The 15882-nt window shown below is 45.0% G+C and overlaps 1 protein-coding gene across 1 annotated transcript in view; it reads right to left on the bottom strand.

The window, feature by feature from the left end:
- Nucleotides 1-15882, bottom strand: part of GABRG1 (gamma-aminobutyric acid type A receptor subunit gamma1) — a 656698-nt gene that overhangs the window by 508643 nt on the left and 132173 nt on the right. Inside the window, exon 3 of the mRNA XM_078678237.1 lies at nucleotides 12642-12862. Coding sequence (XP_078534363.1) covers nucleotides 12642-12862 — 221 coding nt within the window. The remainder of the gene's footprint in view (nucleotides 1-12641; nucleotides 12863-15882) is intronic.

Here is a 15882-nt window from a genome sequence, read left to right as displayed (position 1 = left end):
TCTGGAGGTGTTTCTTCAGGTCTCCCTAGCAGGGCAGGATCAGCAGGCAGCAGGGCAGCTCAGCAGGGTGGGGCAGCAGCTCCTTGGAGCAGTCAGCCTCCTCACAAATGGCCATCCTCCTGGCAGCAGTCCTCACTCCAGCAGAGATTCCTCCCGGTCCAGTAGTGTAACAAAGATGTGAGGCTGATGGAGCAAGGTGGCTAAACAAAATCTTGTGTACCCCTTGTAAAGTCAATGTTCCATAACGTTAACATTTACTAATGGTGTGTTGTGGTAAAATAATCAACAATAGTATAAGAAGCACACAAATGCACATGTGGTAATACTAATTTGCCTACATGAAGCAATATAATTAACTAATTTGTACTGTTATTGTGATGTGAATTAATGCACAGCTTAAATATAAATAAACGCAGCATGAATGTGCTTATTGTACATGTTATTGTGTCAGAAAGTCGTCGGATAAGTAAGTATGAAACGCATTTATGTGGCTTATTTGCTAGGTAATAACTAATGGGGAAACAGTAGTACGGTGGGAGGTAAACAGAAGGGCTTTAGTTCCATATTTAACATGAATTTGGGTTTGTTTCTATGATAGTTCCAAAAGTGGCCTCTGAGGCTTAGTGAAAACATGGCTACTCTGGTAAACTGCGAGCAAGTGCCGGACTGCGCATGCGCACCCAAAGCCTGCAAGGGAGAGTGAACTGCCTGTGCTCGGATGGGAAGTTCAAGGCTACTGTGCCCTGGAAGTCAGGATGGTTGCAAAAACATGGACAGTCGAGTGTTCTGAACGTGGGAAAGAAACGTGAAGATACCAATAAAGGAAGTGATTAGGCCAAAGACTGTCCTAAACAATACCGTTTTATTAAATTGCTGATTCACTGTGAATATGATGTTGTAATGGTGAGGAGATGCTCATCCATCCCAAATTTGTCCAATCAGAACCCGAGTCGTGATATTAGATACTTTTTAGATAGATTAAGTTAGGAAATTAGTGTATAAAAACCCCTGATTTTGTTCGAGAAGGTCGCTCTTTTGATTTCATCTTGAAGTGCTGTCGGATTGCAGATCGATTTCTGGATGTAAGATACTTTGATTTATATCTTGTTTGCTTTGCAGGACTGAAGTATAAGATGAGGGCGTTAGTTAGGGATGTTAGGAGAGAATGAATTTGGAACTATCTATTCTTTGCTAAACTTTCAACTGATTTATAAAATAAATGACCATTTTTCCGAGCTCTAAATAAAATGGTTATTCTGAATTAAAGTACAAGATTTTTACTGAATAAGAATTAATTAATGCCTAAATGATAGACATACTAAAAGCTTGCTTTTAATAAAATTAGGAAAATGGAAAATTAAAGCGGGTCTTGTAATTTTTCCTACGCCTGGTTTTCTTTCTAGCAGATCCATTGCCACTATGGTGGTGTGTCTGAATAAAATTCATTGTTTGTTAAAACAATTGGTAAATTGCTTAAACTATAGCTGCAAATAAATGACTAGTTAAATAGGTTTAGACACTCCGACAATGTTACAGCGGTACTCCTTGTTATTTCACCAATCCCTGAAGTCGAATTAAATGAGACAGAGAAAGTGTGCAGTGTTATGGACCACACTAGAGAATAAATGTGTGTCCGGAGGTTTCAGGGAAATGGTGAAGCTGATTTAGATTTTATTTTTGCAGTTCCGCTGCAGCAAGGCCAGGACCCTCCCTTATATACCCTGCAGTCTAGTTACTTGGAAGAGACCAGGGAGTTCTGGGATGTTCCCTGACCTGGCTGTCACAGTGACGAAAGGCAGGGCCGTTAAGGCTAAAGTGGGCAGCCAGTCACAGCCCATTCAAGGGGAGAAGGTGTGAATCACCACTCCCACCTCACAGCCCAGGCAGCTATCAGTGTGTAGATGGGAGGGGCGAGTCTGCAGTGCCCAGACTAAGTGTAGGCAGGAAAATGTCCTCTTTCTAAAAGTGGGATTTCTAAAGTAGTAGTTCCAAACCCCATATATCATTGTAAAGGGTTCCCCGCAGCAGTTCAAACAAGACCAAACATGACATACTTATTAGGTCCTAGTCAGAAATTATCCCATAAGGGGGGTCCCCAATGTTAACCTATAGAGGGTTAGGCCTCACTGCGGTAGCAGGGGCCTGTGGTAGGTATACCAGTGTCACAATGTTTTAGGGCAGAGCACCTGCATCTCAGCACTGTTTATCAGTGGTAAGGCCCCGAGAGTCCTAAGTCCAACAAAAAGGTACAGTGAAAATGGGAGGCACAAGGGCAAAAATGTAGCGGGATACCACCCCAAGGCTGACAGATCCAACAATCCCCGTTCTTTCACTCTCCCCTTGTTCAGCACTGAAAAATGATTTTCTAACCTGGTACTGAAGATTAAATGAACTTATTACAGGTTGAAATGCTATCGCCCATCAATGTAACTCTTGGCGTGTATTGGTTCTGTAATTTGTTGATGATTCTGTGTTTTCACACTAATTTGGAAATTTTGAAACCATTTAAGTATTTGAATATTTCTTTTGCACTGCACTTTTGCTGGTTCCTTTGTCTCATGTGTCACTTTCGCCGTTCACTTTTCCCTACGAAGACTGATGTGCACAAGATTGAGTGGGTTACACCCACATTTAACGTAAATTGTGCTGGTAATCTATCTGTATTTATTTTTTATAAATAGAGACTGCTCTATAACTTTTTCTTTAACCACGGATGTCTCTTTGTTTCATTCTTTCTGAAATTGCTGTGCATGTTTTACATAATTTCCTATGAATATAATCTGATAAGAAGTTTGATAAAACACGATTTACCCAGGTCTTAACTGGGTCTACAGCTAACCTCTTTTGCTTGAATTCACCAGCAGCCAGGCTGTAGTAGAAATTTTAATAAAGTCTGATTCAATATAGTGAGAGGGTGAATGGAACGGAGCAGGCAGCCGTTGATAGCAGCAGCAGAAAAATAAGGTTTCCAATGTTATTGTTGACATTTATGCACTACTAATGGGACAAATATGGCATTGAATAACCCAATTAAAGGATCACCTAGAGCAATTTGTACAGTATCAGTTTCTAAAATTATGATTACTATTCGTAATACTCACTAACCAGATTCAAAATCTTCTTCATCATCTTAATTTTTCTGACCCCTCAGCACTGCACCTTAAAACGCTTAAGAACAAGAGAAATGCCTACTTTAGGAAAATCAAGTGCTCGAAATCTGAATTCTTTAGCCTCCAGCTGGACCAAGCTAAAAACCGACCAAGAAAACTGTTCGAACTAGTCAAAACACAAAACAAGATGCAACCCTTACAATCAAACAGCACAACAAGCGTTATTCCACACTGTGAAGACTTTTCTGCTTTCTTTAAGCTAAAGACCGACAACATAAGAAGTGATCTCCTCATTGATGCAAGCCGATACTCCAACCCCATCAGCATGACTACCACTCAACCTAAAAATAACGCATCATGGACATCCTTCGACACCTACTCTGAAGAAACAATTCACAAACTGCTCGGCACCTTGAAACCCTCTAATCACTTCACAGACCCCCTACCTGCTAATGCTGTAAAAGACTTCTCCCCCCTGCTCCTCCCACTCTGGACTAAAATCATTAACAGCTCCCTTCAACAAGGACTCATCCCAGACCCCCTCAAGGTGGGGCAAGTCACGCCTATACTCAAGAAACCTACAGCTGACCCGACTGACCTAAACAATTACCGCCCTATCACCAATATTCCCACCTTGGCCAAACTGCTGGAAAAATGCGTACAACTCCAACTGACAAAACACATTGATCAGTTTGACCTCATCAACCCTCATCAAACAGGCGTCCGAGCGAAACACAGCACGGAAACGGCTATGACGCACATAATTGATGACGCCCTCCAAATCCTTGATCGCAATGATTCCTGCCTCCTCATCCTTCTTGATCTCTCCTCAGCATTCGATAGTGTCAAACATGAGAACCTACTGGAGCTGCTAAATACCAGAATGGGTTTATCCGGAACTGTTCTCAAATGGTTCACCTCCTTCCTACATAACCGGTCTCAGAAGTTCAAGATCAACAACGTGCTGTCCTCACCTGTGCCTGTAACTTTAGGCGTCCCACAAGGATCTGCCCTATCCCCCACATTGTTCAATCTCGTCATGGAACCACTCACCACCTTGCTTGAAGCATCTAATGTACACTTCCATATGTACGCCGATGACACTCAACTTTACCTCAAGCTACAATCCCCAGAAGACATCAAACTTCTGAACTCCACACTCAGAAACACCCATTCATGGCTGGCCGATAATCACCTCAAACTAAATGCTCTGAAAACTGAGTTCATTCTGATCTCACCTCCTGCGAAAATTGCCATCACCCAAACCTGGCTCAATCACCTAACTGCGCTCAATGTCCAACCTACCATCGTGGAATCTGCGAAATACTTAGGCATCACACCCGACGCCAAGCTCAACATGCAGCAGCACATTAGCAAAGCAACTAAAGGAGCTAATTTCCAAATCAACACTTTGAGGAAACTTAAACCCTTCTTCCCAGCTAAGGACTTCCAAACTGCTGTACAAGCCCTAGTCATCCCTCGCATAGACTACGGAATTGTGGCCCTCAGCAGACTCCCCCTTTCAACAACCGCACCCCTACGAGCCTCCTTGAACGCTGCCGCGAGACTCATCACTGGTTCAAGAAAACATTTGCATATATCCCCTGACTTAAAATCCCTGAACTGGCTGCCTTTTGAAGCCGGAATACAGCTGAAAATTGCCGTTATGACACGCTCGGCCGTACACCACAAGTCACCCAACTACCTCACTCAAAAGCTGACTATGGTGACTCAAAAGGTGACTCGCTCTTCGCTTCCTAGCTGAGTGGTTGCTCCCCTGTGACTGTGGTATCGTACTTGCAGCGCATTGTACCGAAATCTGATCTATACCGACTGCCAGCTGTGTGCTTTGACCGCCGCTTTGCTTATTTGCTTGTTTAATTGCCAGCGTTATTTGCATTTTTGAATTGCCAACTTTATTGCTGAATTTGCGTTCTCCCCCAAGCGCTCTTGCCGTTCTGACCCCTCCGCCTCCATTTTGTTGATTGTTGTCCTCCTCCGTAGCCCGCCCCGCCTCCCAGCTGAGCCGCCCTCCCACAGACAACAAACAGCGCTCCCCTACCTGGAAGCGCCGTGACTCGCTCTTCGCTTCCTAGCTGAGTGGTTGCTCCCCTGTGACTGTGGTATCGTACTTGCAGCGCATTGTACCGAAATCTGATCTATACCGACTGCCAGCTGTGTGCTTTGACCGCCGCTTTGCTTATTTGCTTGTTTAATTGCCAGCGTTATTTGCATTTTTGAATTGCCAACTTTATTGCTGAATTTGCGTTCTCCCCCAAGCGCTCTTGCCGTTCTGACCCCTCCGCCTCCATTTTGTTGATTGTTGTCCTCCTCCGTAGCCCGCCCCGCCTCCCAGCTGAGCCGCCCTCCCACAGACAACAAACAGCGCTCCCCTACCTGGAAGCGCCGTGACTCGCTCTTCGCTTCCTAGCTGAGTGGTTGCTCCCCTGTGACTGTGGTATCGTACTTGCAGCGCATTGTACCGAAATCTGATCTATACCGACTGCCAGCTGTGTGCTTTGACCGCCGCTTTGCTTATTTGCTTGTTTAATTGCCAGCGTTATTTGCATTTTTGAATTGCCAACTTTATTGCTGAATTTGCGTTCTCCCCCAAGCGCTCTTGCCGTTCTGACCCCTCCGCCTCCATTTTGTTGATTGTTGTCCTCCTCCGTAGCCCGCCCCGCCTCCCAGCTGAGCCGCCCTCGCCCCTCCTCCCCCACTATCCATTTATGACAGTAGTTCCCGCGCGCAGCCCAATCCGCGCCGAAGGTGCGCCAAAGGTAAGCCCGTCTACGCCCGTCCGCGCCCAGCGCCATACCCCCTGCTCCTCGCGCTGCCCAGCCCTCTCGCATTACCTACGATGCCGCCACCCTCCTAGCCCTTAACCCCGGTCGCGCCCCCAACTGCGTCCAAGCCGCTCCTGGACACACCCATGGACCTTTCTCTTGCTACTCCTGCAAATTCATCGGCACCGACAACATCTCCGCTACGACCACACCACAGATTCCCGACCCCAATCACCTACAATGCATCCTTCTCAACACCCGATCGGTCCACAGGCACGCCATTGACCTATGGAATCTACTAGACACCATCTCTCCAGACGTCGCCTTCCTAACAGAAACATGGATGAATGCTTCCTCCGCCCCAGACATCACCATTGCCATCCCTGAAAATTATAAGATCACACGCAAGGACCGTACCGGCCACACAGGAGGAGGAATCGCTATCGTCCATAAAAAATCAATCCGCATCTCAACCAGCTCTGACGCCAACCTCGCCAACTCCGAACACCTTCACTTCCAGATCCACATCGACCCCAAGACCACACTCAGAGGCACCCTCCTCTACAGACCACCAGGACCCCGCGCTAAATTCAGTGAAGACATCACAGACTTCATCACTCCACACGCGCTCCCCTCCAAAGACTACATCCTTCTGGGAGACCTCAACTTTCACCTTGAAAAGAACAACGACCGCAACACCACCACCCTCTTGGACAACCTCGCCAACCTCGGACTTAAACAACTGGTCACTTCCCCCACCCACATCGCAGGTCACACACTCGACCCCATCTTCACCTCCAGCAATCATGTCTCCTTCAGCCACACTACAGATCTCCTCTGGACTGACCACAGCTGCGTTCACTTCTCCTACAACAAGCCAAAACCCACCAACCACCTCCAACCAACTCTGCAAAGAAACTGGAACAAAATCACCATCGACCAGATCTCCTCATCGCTCCTTCTAAACACCCCAGCCCACTCTTCTAACCCAAACCAAGCCGCCGCCAACTTCAACCTATGGTTATCCAACACCGCCGACAACTTAGCACCACTGAAAAAACGTCAAAGCAAACCTGGCAGCAAGAAGGCCTCATGGTTCAACGATGATCTTAAGAAGTCCAAGAAACTCTGCCGCTCCCTTGAAAAGGCCTGGAAAAAAGACCCAACCATTAGCACCAAGGACGCCTTCAAAAACGCCACCCGCACACACCACCAACTAATCCGAAAGGCCAAGAAAACAGCATTCAAGGATCGACTTGACAACAACGCCCACAACAGCAAGGAACTTTTCAACATCGTCAAGGAATTTACCAATCCCTCGGCCAACTCCAACGACATCACCCCCTCTCAAGCCCTCTGCGACTCCCTAGCCTCATTCTTCCACAACAAAATTGCAGACATCCATAACAGCTTCGACAACCAACCCGGAGACCAACCCACCCAACCATTTGCTGAACATTCGCCCCCCTTGAACACCCTTAACGACTGGAACCCAATCTCCACTGAGGACACCATCCGCCTGATGAACTCCATCCACTCAGGATCCCCCACAGACCCATGTCCTCACCACATCTTCAACAAAGCAGACTCCGTCATAGCACCGCACCTTCGAGACGTCATCAACTGCTCCTTCAACTCCGCCACCTTCCCGGAAAGCTGGAAACACGCTGAACTCACCGCCCTTCTGAAAAAACCCACAGCGGACCCCACCGAACTCAAAAATTACCGCCCCATTTCGCTCCTTCCATTCCCGGCCAAAGTAATCGAGAAAGCTGTCAACAACCAGCTCGCCGCTTTCCTCGAAGCCAACAAATCCCTCGACTCCTCACAATCTGGCTTCCGAGCAAAACACAGCACTGAGACCGCCCTCATCGCAGCAACAGACGACATTCGAACTCTACTGGACAATGGAGACACAGTCGCCCTCATCCTCCTCGACCTCTCTGCAGCCTTCGACACAGTCTGCCACAGCACCCTTTTACAACGCCTCAGAAACATCGGAATACAAGGAAAAGCACTTGAATGGATCACCTCGTTCCTCACCGGAAGAACCCAGAGAGTCCGCCTCCCACCATTCAAGTCCGAGGCCACTGAAGTCATCTGTGGCGTACCACAAGGATCCTCACTCAGTCCCACCCTCTTCAACGTATACATGAGCCCCCTCACGACCATCGCCCGCCAACACAACCTCAACATCATCTCTTACGCGGATGACACTCAACTGATCCTCACTCTCACCAATGACCCCAGCACCGCCAAAACTAACCTACACGACGAAATGAAAGAAGTCGCCGAATGGATGAAACACAGCCGTCTGAAACTGAACTCAGATAAAACAGAAGTCCTCATCTTAGGTACTTCCCCCTCAGCATGGGACGACTCTTGGTGGCCGGAAGCCCTTGGAAAAGCACCCATCCCGACAGACCACGCACGGAACCTAGGCGTTATCCTGGATTCTTCACTCTCAATGAACAGACAAGTCAGCGCCGTATCCTCATCCTGTTTCAACATTCTTCGCATGCTCAAAAAAACATTTCGCTGGATCCCCACCGAAACCAGAAAAACAGTCACCCATGCTCTGGTCACGAGCCGACTGGACTACGGAAACACCCTCTACGCAGGCACTACCGCTAAACTCCAGAAGAAACTCCAACGAATCCAAAACGCGTCAGCCAGGATCATATTAGACATCCCGCGCAACGAACACATCTCTGGTCACCTGAAAGACCTCCACTGGCTACCCGTCAATAAGAGGATCACTTTCCGACTGCTAACCCACGCACACAAATCACTCTACGACATCGGACCAGAATGCCTCAACTCACGACTATCCTTCTACACCCCCTCCCGCCAACTACGTTCTTCCAGCCAAGCCCTCGCCACTGTACCTCGCATCAACAAGACCACCATGGGAGGCAGATCCTTCTCATACCTGGCTGCTAAAACCTGGAACTCACTCCCCACTTACCTTCGCCTTACCCAGAACCACCTAGCATTCAGAAAGCAACTTAAAACGTGGATATTTGACAAGTAATCCTCCTCCCCTCCCTAAGCGCCTTGAGACCCTCTGGGTAGGTAGTGCGCTATATAAATTCTTTGACTTGACTTGACTATATCAGGAGGCTCGAGATCTAATATAAGTACAAAAAATCTACTCCTAAAACCTCGTAGATTCCGGAAGGAAAAAACATACAAACGCTCCTTCTCAGGAATGGCACCCAGGATCTGGAATGCACTCCCTCCTGAAACCAGGCTTATCTCCTCCACTGCATGCTTTAAGAAAGAGGTAAAAGCCATCCTTATGGCCAAGTTCACCTGAACTCGACTGTTGCTGGATCAAAGACTTTCCACCGCTTTTGTATCATTGGTTACCTGATTGTTTATTGGTATTATATTTGTACATGTTTGCTATACTATTATGCTACTCACTTACTACCGACTACTATATGGTACCCAATATATTGTACCCAATAGTTTGTTTAACCACCCTTTTGCTGCCCCTACCCATGTCTATGTAACCTTTAAGAAAGAGGTAAAAGCCATCCATATGGCCAAGTTCACCTGAACTCTATTGTTGCTGGTTCAAAGACGTTGCACCGGTCTTGTACTATTGGTTAACTGATTGTTTATTGTTATTATATCTGTACTTGATTGCTATGCTACTATGTTACTACCTACTATCGACTACTACATGGTACCCAATAGTTTGCTTAATCACCCTCCTGTTGTCCCTACCCCTTCTTTCTGTAAAGCGCTCTGATATCTGCAAGGATCTTGTTCGCGCTATATAAAACTTTGAATAATAAATAAATTATGTGTTTAGACCTAATATTGGAGAGAGGAAACTCCTGTGCATCCTGACTACACAGGTTTATCCCTTAGAACTCTACTTTAGCTTTGACTCAAAGGTGCTGCAAAATGTAATTCTCACCAATTTATCCTCATGTACAATTGCAAGATTATTATGCCTTGCTATTAGGGATGTTTGTGCCTATCGGTGAGGTAGAGTTGCAGGGGAAGTAAGGAAGGTCATTCAGAAATACTCTGGGCTTTACCCAGTTATCCAGCATCGTAGTCATATGTTTTACTCTATATACAGTGTATAACAGATCACTATCATACCTGAAGTGACAAAAATGACCATCCAAGAGGACCACATTTCCTGAATGTTCTAGCCTATAACTAAGCAAGAAGCATCATGTTACCTTGTTGATGGTGATCAGGGTGTTGAGTAAATATTGCGGCTGGCATCCCTCATCAAGAACCCTCATATTCAAAGTTGGCAGAGGCCATACTAGTCTTACTTACATCTAGGGGAGTTTACCTTAGGTATTGAGCTCGCATATGCATGACTTAACAGATGAGACAACCAAAACAGACATCTAACAAAAACCAGTATAAGGTGATCTGCAAACAGGATCTGCAAGGAAAACACTGTGAGTACATAGTAGTCTGAAATAAGCCCAAACAATTGGTTATCATCCCTAGGAAACAAAACTGTGGCCCCAGCTCTCCAACGTCTTATTACTTATTACTTCAGAAACTAATAAAGGAACCACCTCGTACTGGTAAATGCCACAAATGGAGTTAGACAGCCCTGTGCATTTTAAAACTTTGAAAGTCCGGAATAGCTCCTGCTGTTCAAGAACCCATGCAACAGAAACTAAAAAAACTATTCTTTATGTGGACCCGGGAATTGCTGATATGCTGAATAAAATGACACGATACTGGAAATTAGGGAAAATGAGGAAATAATAAAATGTGATAGTGTCTAAACACCAGGACAGACATTGTGTCAGAAATCACCATAGATTGGAATCACTGCTAGAAGCTTGGGGACAGGAAAGAAGGATGAATGCAGAGCAATGTTCTCCTCTCCAGCCACTTAACTCTAAAACCACAAGCAACAGTAAAGCAACAACACTGTGCCTGTCACTTGTTCTGGTGCCACCTTCTTTATTTCAGCAGGTCTCATACGCAATATGTAGTGCATTTTCCCAACCATTTAATTTAGCTTCTCAGACAAGACAGTTACCTATCAGGTAGGCAAAATGTAACGTGCAACCTCTGTTAGTACTACAGCACTGTTGCATCCATGACAATATTAAAGAGAAATGTCCTTGTCCAACCCAGTATTCATAGATCTGGCACCATTGTTCTCTCCAAAAGCCATTAAAGACAGTTGATAAGACACATTCCGATTTACAAATTATGTTGCTGTGTGAAAAGGATTCCACACAGAATCACGGTATCTGCAGAACCCGAAATACTTGCAAATAAATAAACTAATATTAGGGCAGTCAAAGTTCCAAAGTTCCAAAGGGCTGATTCCACAGTAGTAAGGAGGCTATAGAGAGGCGCAAGAAAACAGAGAGGGTCAACATTTCCATCGTCACATAGGAGAGATTTGTTTACTACAATAGTCTATGAATGAGAGTCCCACTGATCCATCGGTTAAGAGGGGCAACACTTAGATTCTCTTTGGAGTTTGGAAAATCTAGTTGGATTTCCTACTCCATAATTCTCTAATAATGGAGGAAATTCATGCAGTGAGTGCTTCTATGTACAAACAAAAATTGGAAGATTGTCAGTTACCATCAACGTCTAATTCAGGCCCTTGGGGTATGGCTGAGGGTTTGTGAGCTGTCCGCCAAAGTGCTGAGGCATCAAATGCAAAGACTCAGCCTGGCTAGCAAAAGCAGGCTAGCCAGAAACATCCCAATGCACTGAAAGGAAAGTTACCTTCTCAAACAGCCTGTATTTTTCACTAGGGGTCCCTTTGTCAAACAACAGAGTGACTGTCAGTCTTTTGTGACATAAGGGCATGGTGCACTGGTTGGAATTATTTATCTTGTCCAAATACACAGATCTAATTAGGGGTGGGCAGAACTTATGGAGTCTCACTCAGCAGTATTCTGCAGTTTTATACAGAGTTTTTGTGGAGTTCTGCCAACAGGTGGAAAATATGCACGTTGCGCTGCAATGTAGAGCCTGTTGCATGAGCTGCGCAAATGGCACCGGGCAAGAGTCTGCAGCCATTCGAGTTAATTTTCCTGCTGCTCGAGCAGACAACATTTCAAGCAGCAACAAATCTACTCGAGAAGCAGCCCTCTGACCTCGATTGCTCGCGATTGCCCTCCATTTGAAAATGGCACTAGGGGAGGCCAAATCTTGCTTGTGCTCACCAGCTGGCATTTCACGCAGAGTCGTGGGGAAAAACATTCTTCCATGCGGCGATTGGCGGAATTTGACTCTGAGGCAGACAGTATTGCGGTACTCTTCCATTTAATCATTTTAAAAGCCTCGGGGCATATTACCAACAACTAGCGATAATTATCGCTATGTTGTTTTAGCGGCAATAATTTTATCGCCGTGTTGCGGCGATTTTTATCGCTTAGGAGCCTTGCTATTATCAAGGTTTATCTCCTAAGCGATAAAAATCGGCCGAAATGCATGAATAACGCTGTAAAGTCAGCGATATTCATGCATTACCGAGCTAATGCTCTTAGCCATGTTATCCACCTCCCATTGGATAACATGGCTAAGAACTGCTCAGGGCAGGTGTTAGCTTTTGGAGATATTTGCGCTTAGCAAAATTTGAAAAATCAACCTTTTGGATAAGATAATCTTCACAAATCATAATGAGTCTTCAGTGTTTGTGGAGCAAAAAGAGAAAACATTCAATTTCAAATCAAGTAGTAAATGAAATACCTAGCTTTGAAAGAACAAATCAAAATTCTGTTACCTTAATGTGTACAGAACTCTTCCATCATTCCATATGCGAAGCAGACGATTTGGTGAAGTTATCCAATGTGCATCAGATTTCCGTGAGTTCCTGAAGAACGTGTCAGGAATCCATATTTTTCCAACCATGTTGCTATTTAACATGAGTACCTTCATGGAACTATTAAACTTTAAACGACTGTCATACCATGCTTGTGCAAACATTATATCAATTGTGTATTCCTAAAATGAAATAGAAGCATTGTTATAGTAACATTGTCATGGAGACAATCTTTACAGTACAAACCAGGCAGTAACAGAAATTATAACAGTATGTATGACATCTTCTGTAACATTGCTCCTACCCGATATTTAAAATGTATAGGGTTTGTAAAGTGCTCTGATGCCCAAAGGGTTGTGGAAATAAAGTGCCTCTAATATGTAGAGTGAGGTGCATGAAAACGGGGTCTGACTAATTATCTTGCTGGAGGAAGAACCAGGTCTAGAGTTGCTTGCAGAATCAGGATTTGTGCCTTTCTATCCTTAATAAGAGGGGGAGCTGGTTCCATTCAGAGGGGATTAGAATGGAAAATACCCTGCCATCTCTGGTGTTTATCCTATAACTAGGGACCTCTAGTAAATGAGCATTACAGGAGCGGTGAAGTATTTTAGGTATGTGAGTAACAGTCCTCTTTCTGAGGTAGAGCGGCTAAGTGCCTCTGAATGCTTTGTGGATCGTGTTTGTATAATTGTTATTCATTAATTAAAATATAGTTTGTAATTTTAAGTGATTAGAATTGTTTTTAATTTAATTGTTAACAGAAATTTATGGTGTTGTAACAGGTTGTTCTGTTTGAAGGGGGATCGGTGAGAAGTTAACTCAATTAATGATTTTTTAGCAAATATGTGATTGATATTCATTATGTGTGTTAGGTAATATTGATTTATTAAACGTATATGTTCTGTGCGGGTTACAATGTTTATAGGGGTATGGGGTGGGAAGTTAATTATGGAATAATTAATAAACAATATATAATTTATTATGAATTATGTAATTGATTATTATTTATTAATAATGTAAATTGTGTAATATCTTTACATTTTATTTTTATTTTTGGTGTAGACTGTTGGGTTAGTAGGGATATACCGCACGGCAAGCCTTTCTTGGTGGCCTGCGGACCTTGCAGACATTGTACCTGTGTTATATATTTTTTATTTTTGAAGAGTGTCAGAAAACACCGCCGCAGCAGCACGGAATTCGAGAGACTCTGCTCTATGGAGGCCGGGCGGGCGATTCCAGCGATAGTCAGGGGCACTGAGGGGTGAAATATAACAAAGCCTTATTAACAAGTAAATGGTCTTGTAAAGACCTGTGAAGTACTGGGGTGCGGCTGTGTGTGCCCAGGAAGCTGTCTCAGTCTAGGCTGCCATGGGGGGTAGGTGACAGAGGGTGACAAACAGAGGGAGCTAGAGGGAAAAAGACGGAGGGAGGGAGACAGAGGGAGGGAGACCAGGGGAGGGAGGAGGAGGGAGACAGAGCGAGGGAGACAGACAGAGGGAAACAGACAGAGGGAGGGAGACAGACAGAGGTAGACAGACAGAGCGAGGAGGGCCACATAGGGAGGAAGACAGAGGAAGCAAGACAGATAGAGGAAGACAGAGGGAGGGAGACAGACAGAGGGAGATAGACGGAGCCAGGCAGAGAGAAAGTGAGACAGAGAGAGGGAGACAGACAGAGAGAGACAGAGGGAGAGAGAGAGAGAGAGGGAGACAGAGGGAAGGAGACAGGGGGAGGGAGACAGAGGGATGCAGACAGAGGGATACAGAGAGAGGGAGAGAGAGGACAACAGACAGAGGGAGATAGACAGACAGAGGGAGAAAGACAGAAGGAGACAGAGGGAGACAAACAGAGGGAGGAGGGCGACAGAGGGAGGGTGACAGAGGAAGCGAGACAGATAGAGGGAGATAGAGAAAGGTAGACAGACAGAGGGAAACAGACAGAGGGAAACAGACAGAGGGAGACAGAGGGAGAGAGGGAGAGAGGGAGAGGGAGAGAGAGAGAGGGAGAGAGAGATATATAGAGAGGGAGGGAGGGAGACAAAGAGAGAGGGAGGGAGCCAGAGAGAGGGAGGGAGAGATAGAGTGAGGGAAGGAGACAGAGAGAGAGAGAGAGAGAGAGAGAGAGAGAGAGAGAGAGGAGAGAGAGAGAGAGATGTGTGTATGCTGGGTCTGGTGGCTCAGTGAATGAGGGCGTCCGCTGCAGGGGCCTGTGTTCAACCTCATGGTCACAGGTTTTTTCTCTCTAGCCCCGCCCCCTCCCCCACTGACCCACCCACACCGGTGTGGCCTTCGGCCACAAACCACCCAGTAAGTTTGGCCCCCAAGAGAAAGTTTGTGAGTACCCATGGGTTATAGGGCGGCAAAATAACTAAGTAATAAGTAATTAACAATTATTTATTTACTCTTAATTATTTAATTGCTAAATATTTTATTTTCCTTACATCTTAGTTGTAGGTTGCTAGGTTTTCAGGTAACAGGGTGGAACAATATTTAAGTAATGAATAATTAAATATTAATTATTGACTGTTAATTAATTAGTTATTTGAGTATCAATTATGTAAATGGTGTTATACTTATTCATTTTAGTTATATTTTAAGTGTGGGCTGGGTTTGTGAGGGTATAGTACAATTAGACAATTAAGTAATAACAAAAAAGTGAGATTGATACTTAATTATTTCAGGGCCAGATGTGCGAAGGTTTTTAGCGTGCGCAAGCGGGTCTTTGACCCGTTTGCGCATGCTAAAAACCATGGGCCCATGCACAAACAGTATTTTGCGAGTTGCAAATAAAATTGTGACCCCTTCCCCTTTGCAAATACATTGCATAAGAAATGAAACGAAAATGTTTCTTTTTTTTGTTTTAATGCATCTCGTTTTCCTTTAAGGAAAACGGGCTGCATTTAAAAAAAAGCTACTTTATTTAAAAGCAGTCCCAGACATGGTGTTATGCTGAGCCCAGGAGGGCGCCATCCCTGGGAGGGCCAGCCATTCCAAGTGGGGTCGCAAAATACAAGTGGCGAATTAATAATATTCATAAGCCTCGAATTTGGCGACCCCATTGGGAATCGCAAACAGTGTCCAAGACACTGTTGTACATGCCAAATAGCAAGTCGCAAAAGCAACGCAATTTACGAGTCGCTATGTGGCAGGTCATACTTCTTGCCCAAAGTGTTTAATAATCATATGAATTGTTTAATTGTTTT

Source organism: Lissotriton helveticus, chromosome 2_2, assembly GCF_964261635.1.
Source record: "Lissotriton helveticus chromosome 2_2, aLisHel1.1, whole genome shotgun sequence".
Taxonomy (NCBI): Eukaryota; Metazoa; Chordata; class Amphibia; order Caudata; family Salamandridae; genus Lissotriton; species Lissotriton helveticus.
The sequence above is the reverse complement of the archived record's forward strand: the minus strand, read 5'-3'. Positions and strand labels throughout refer to the sequence as shown.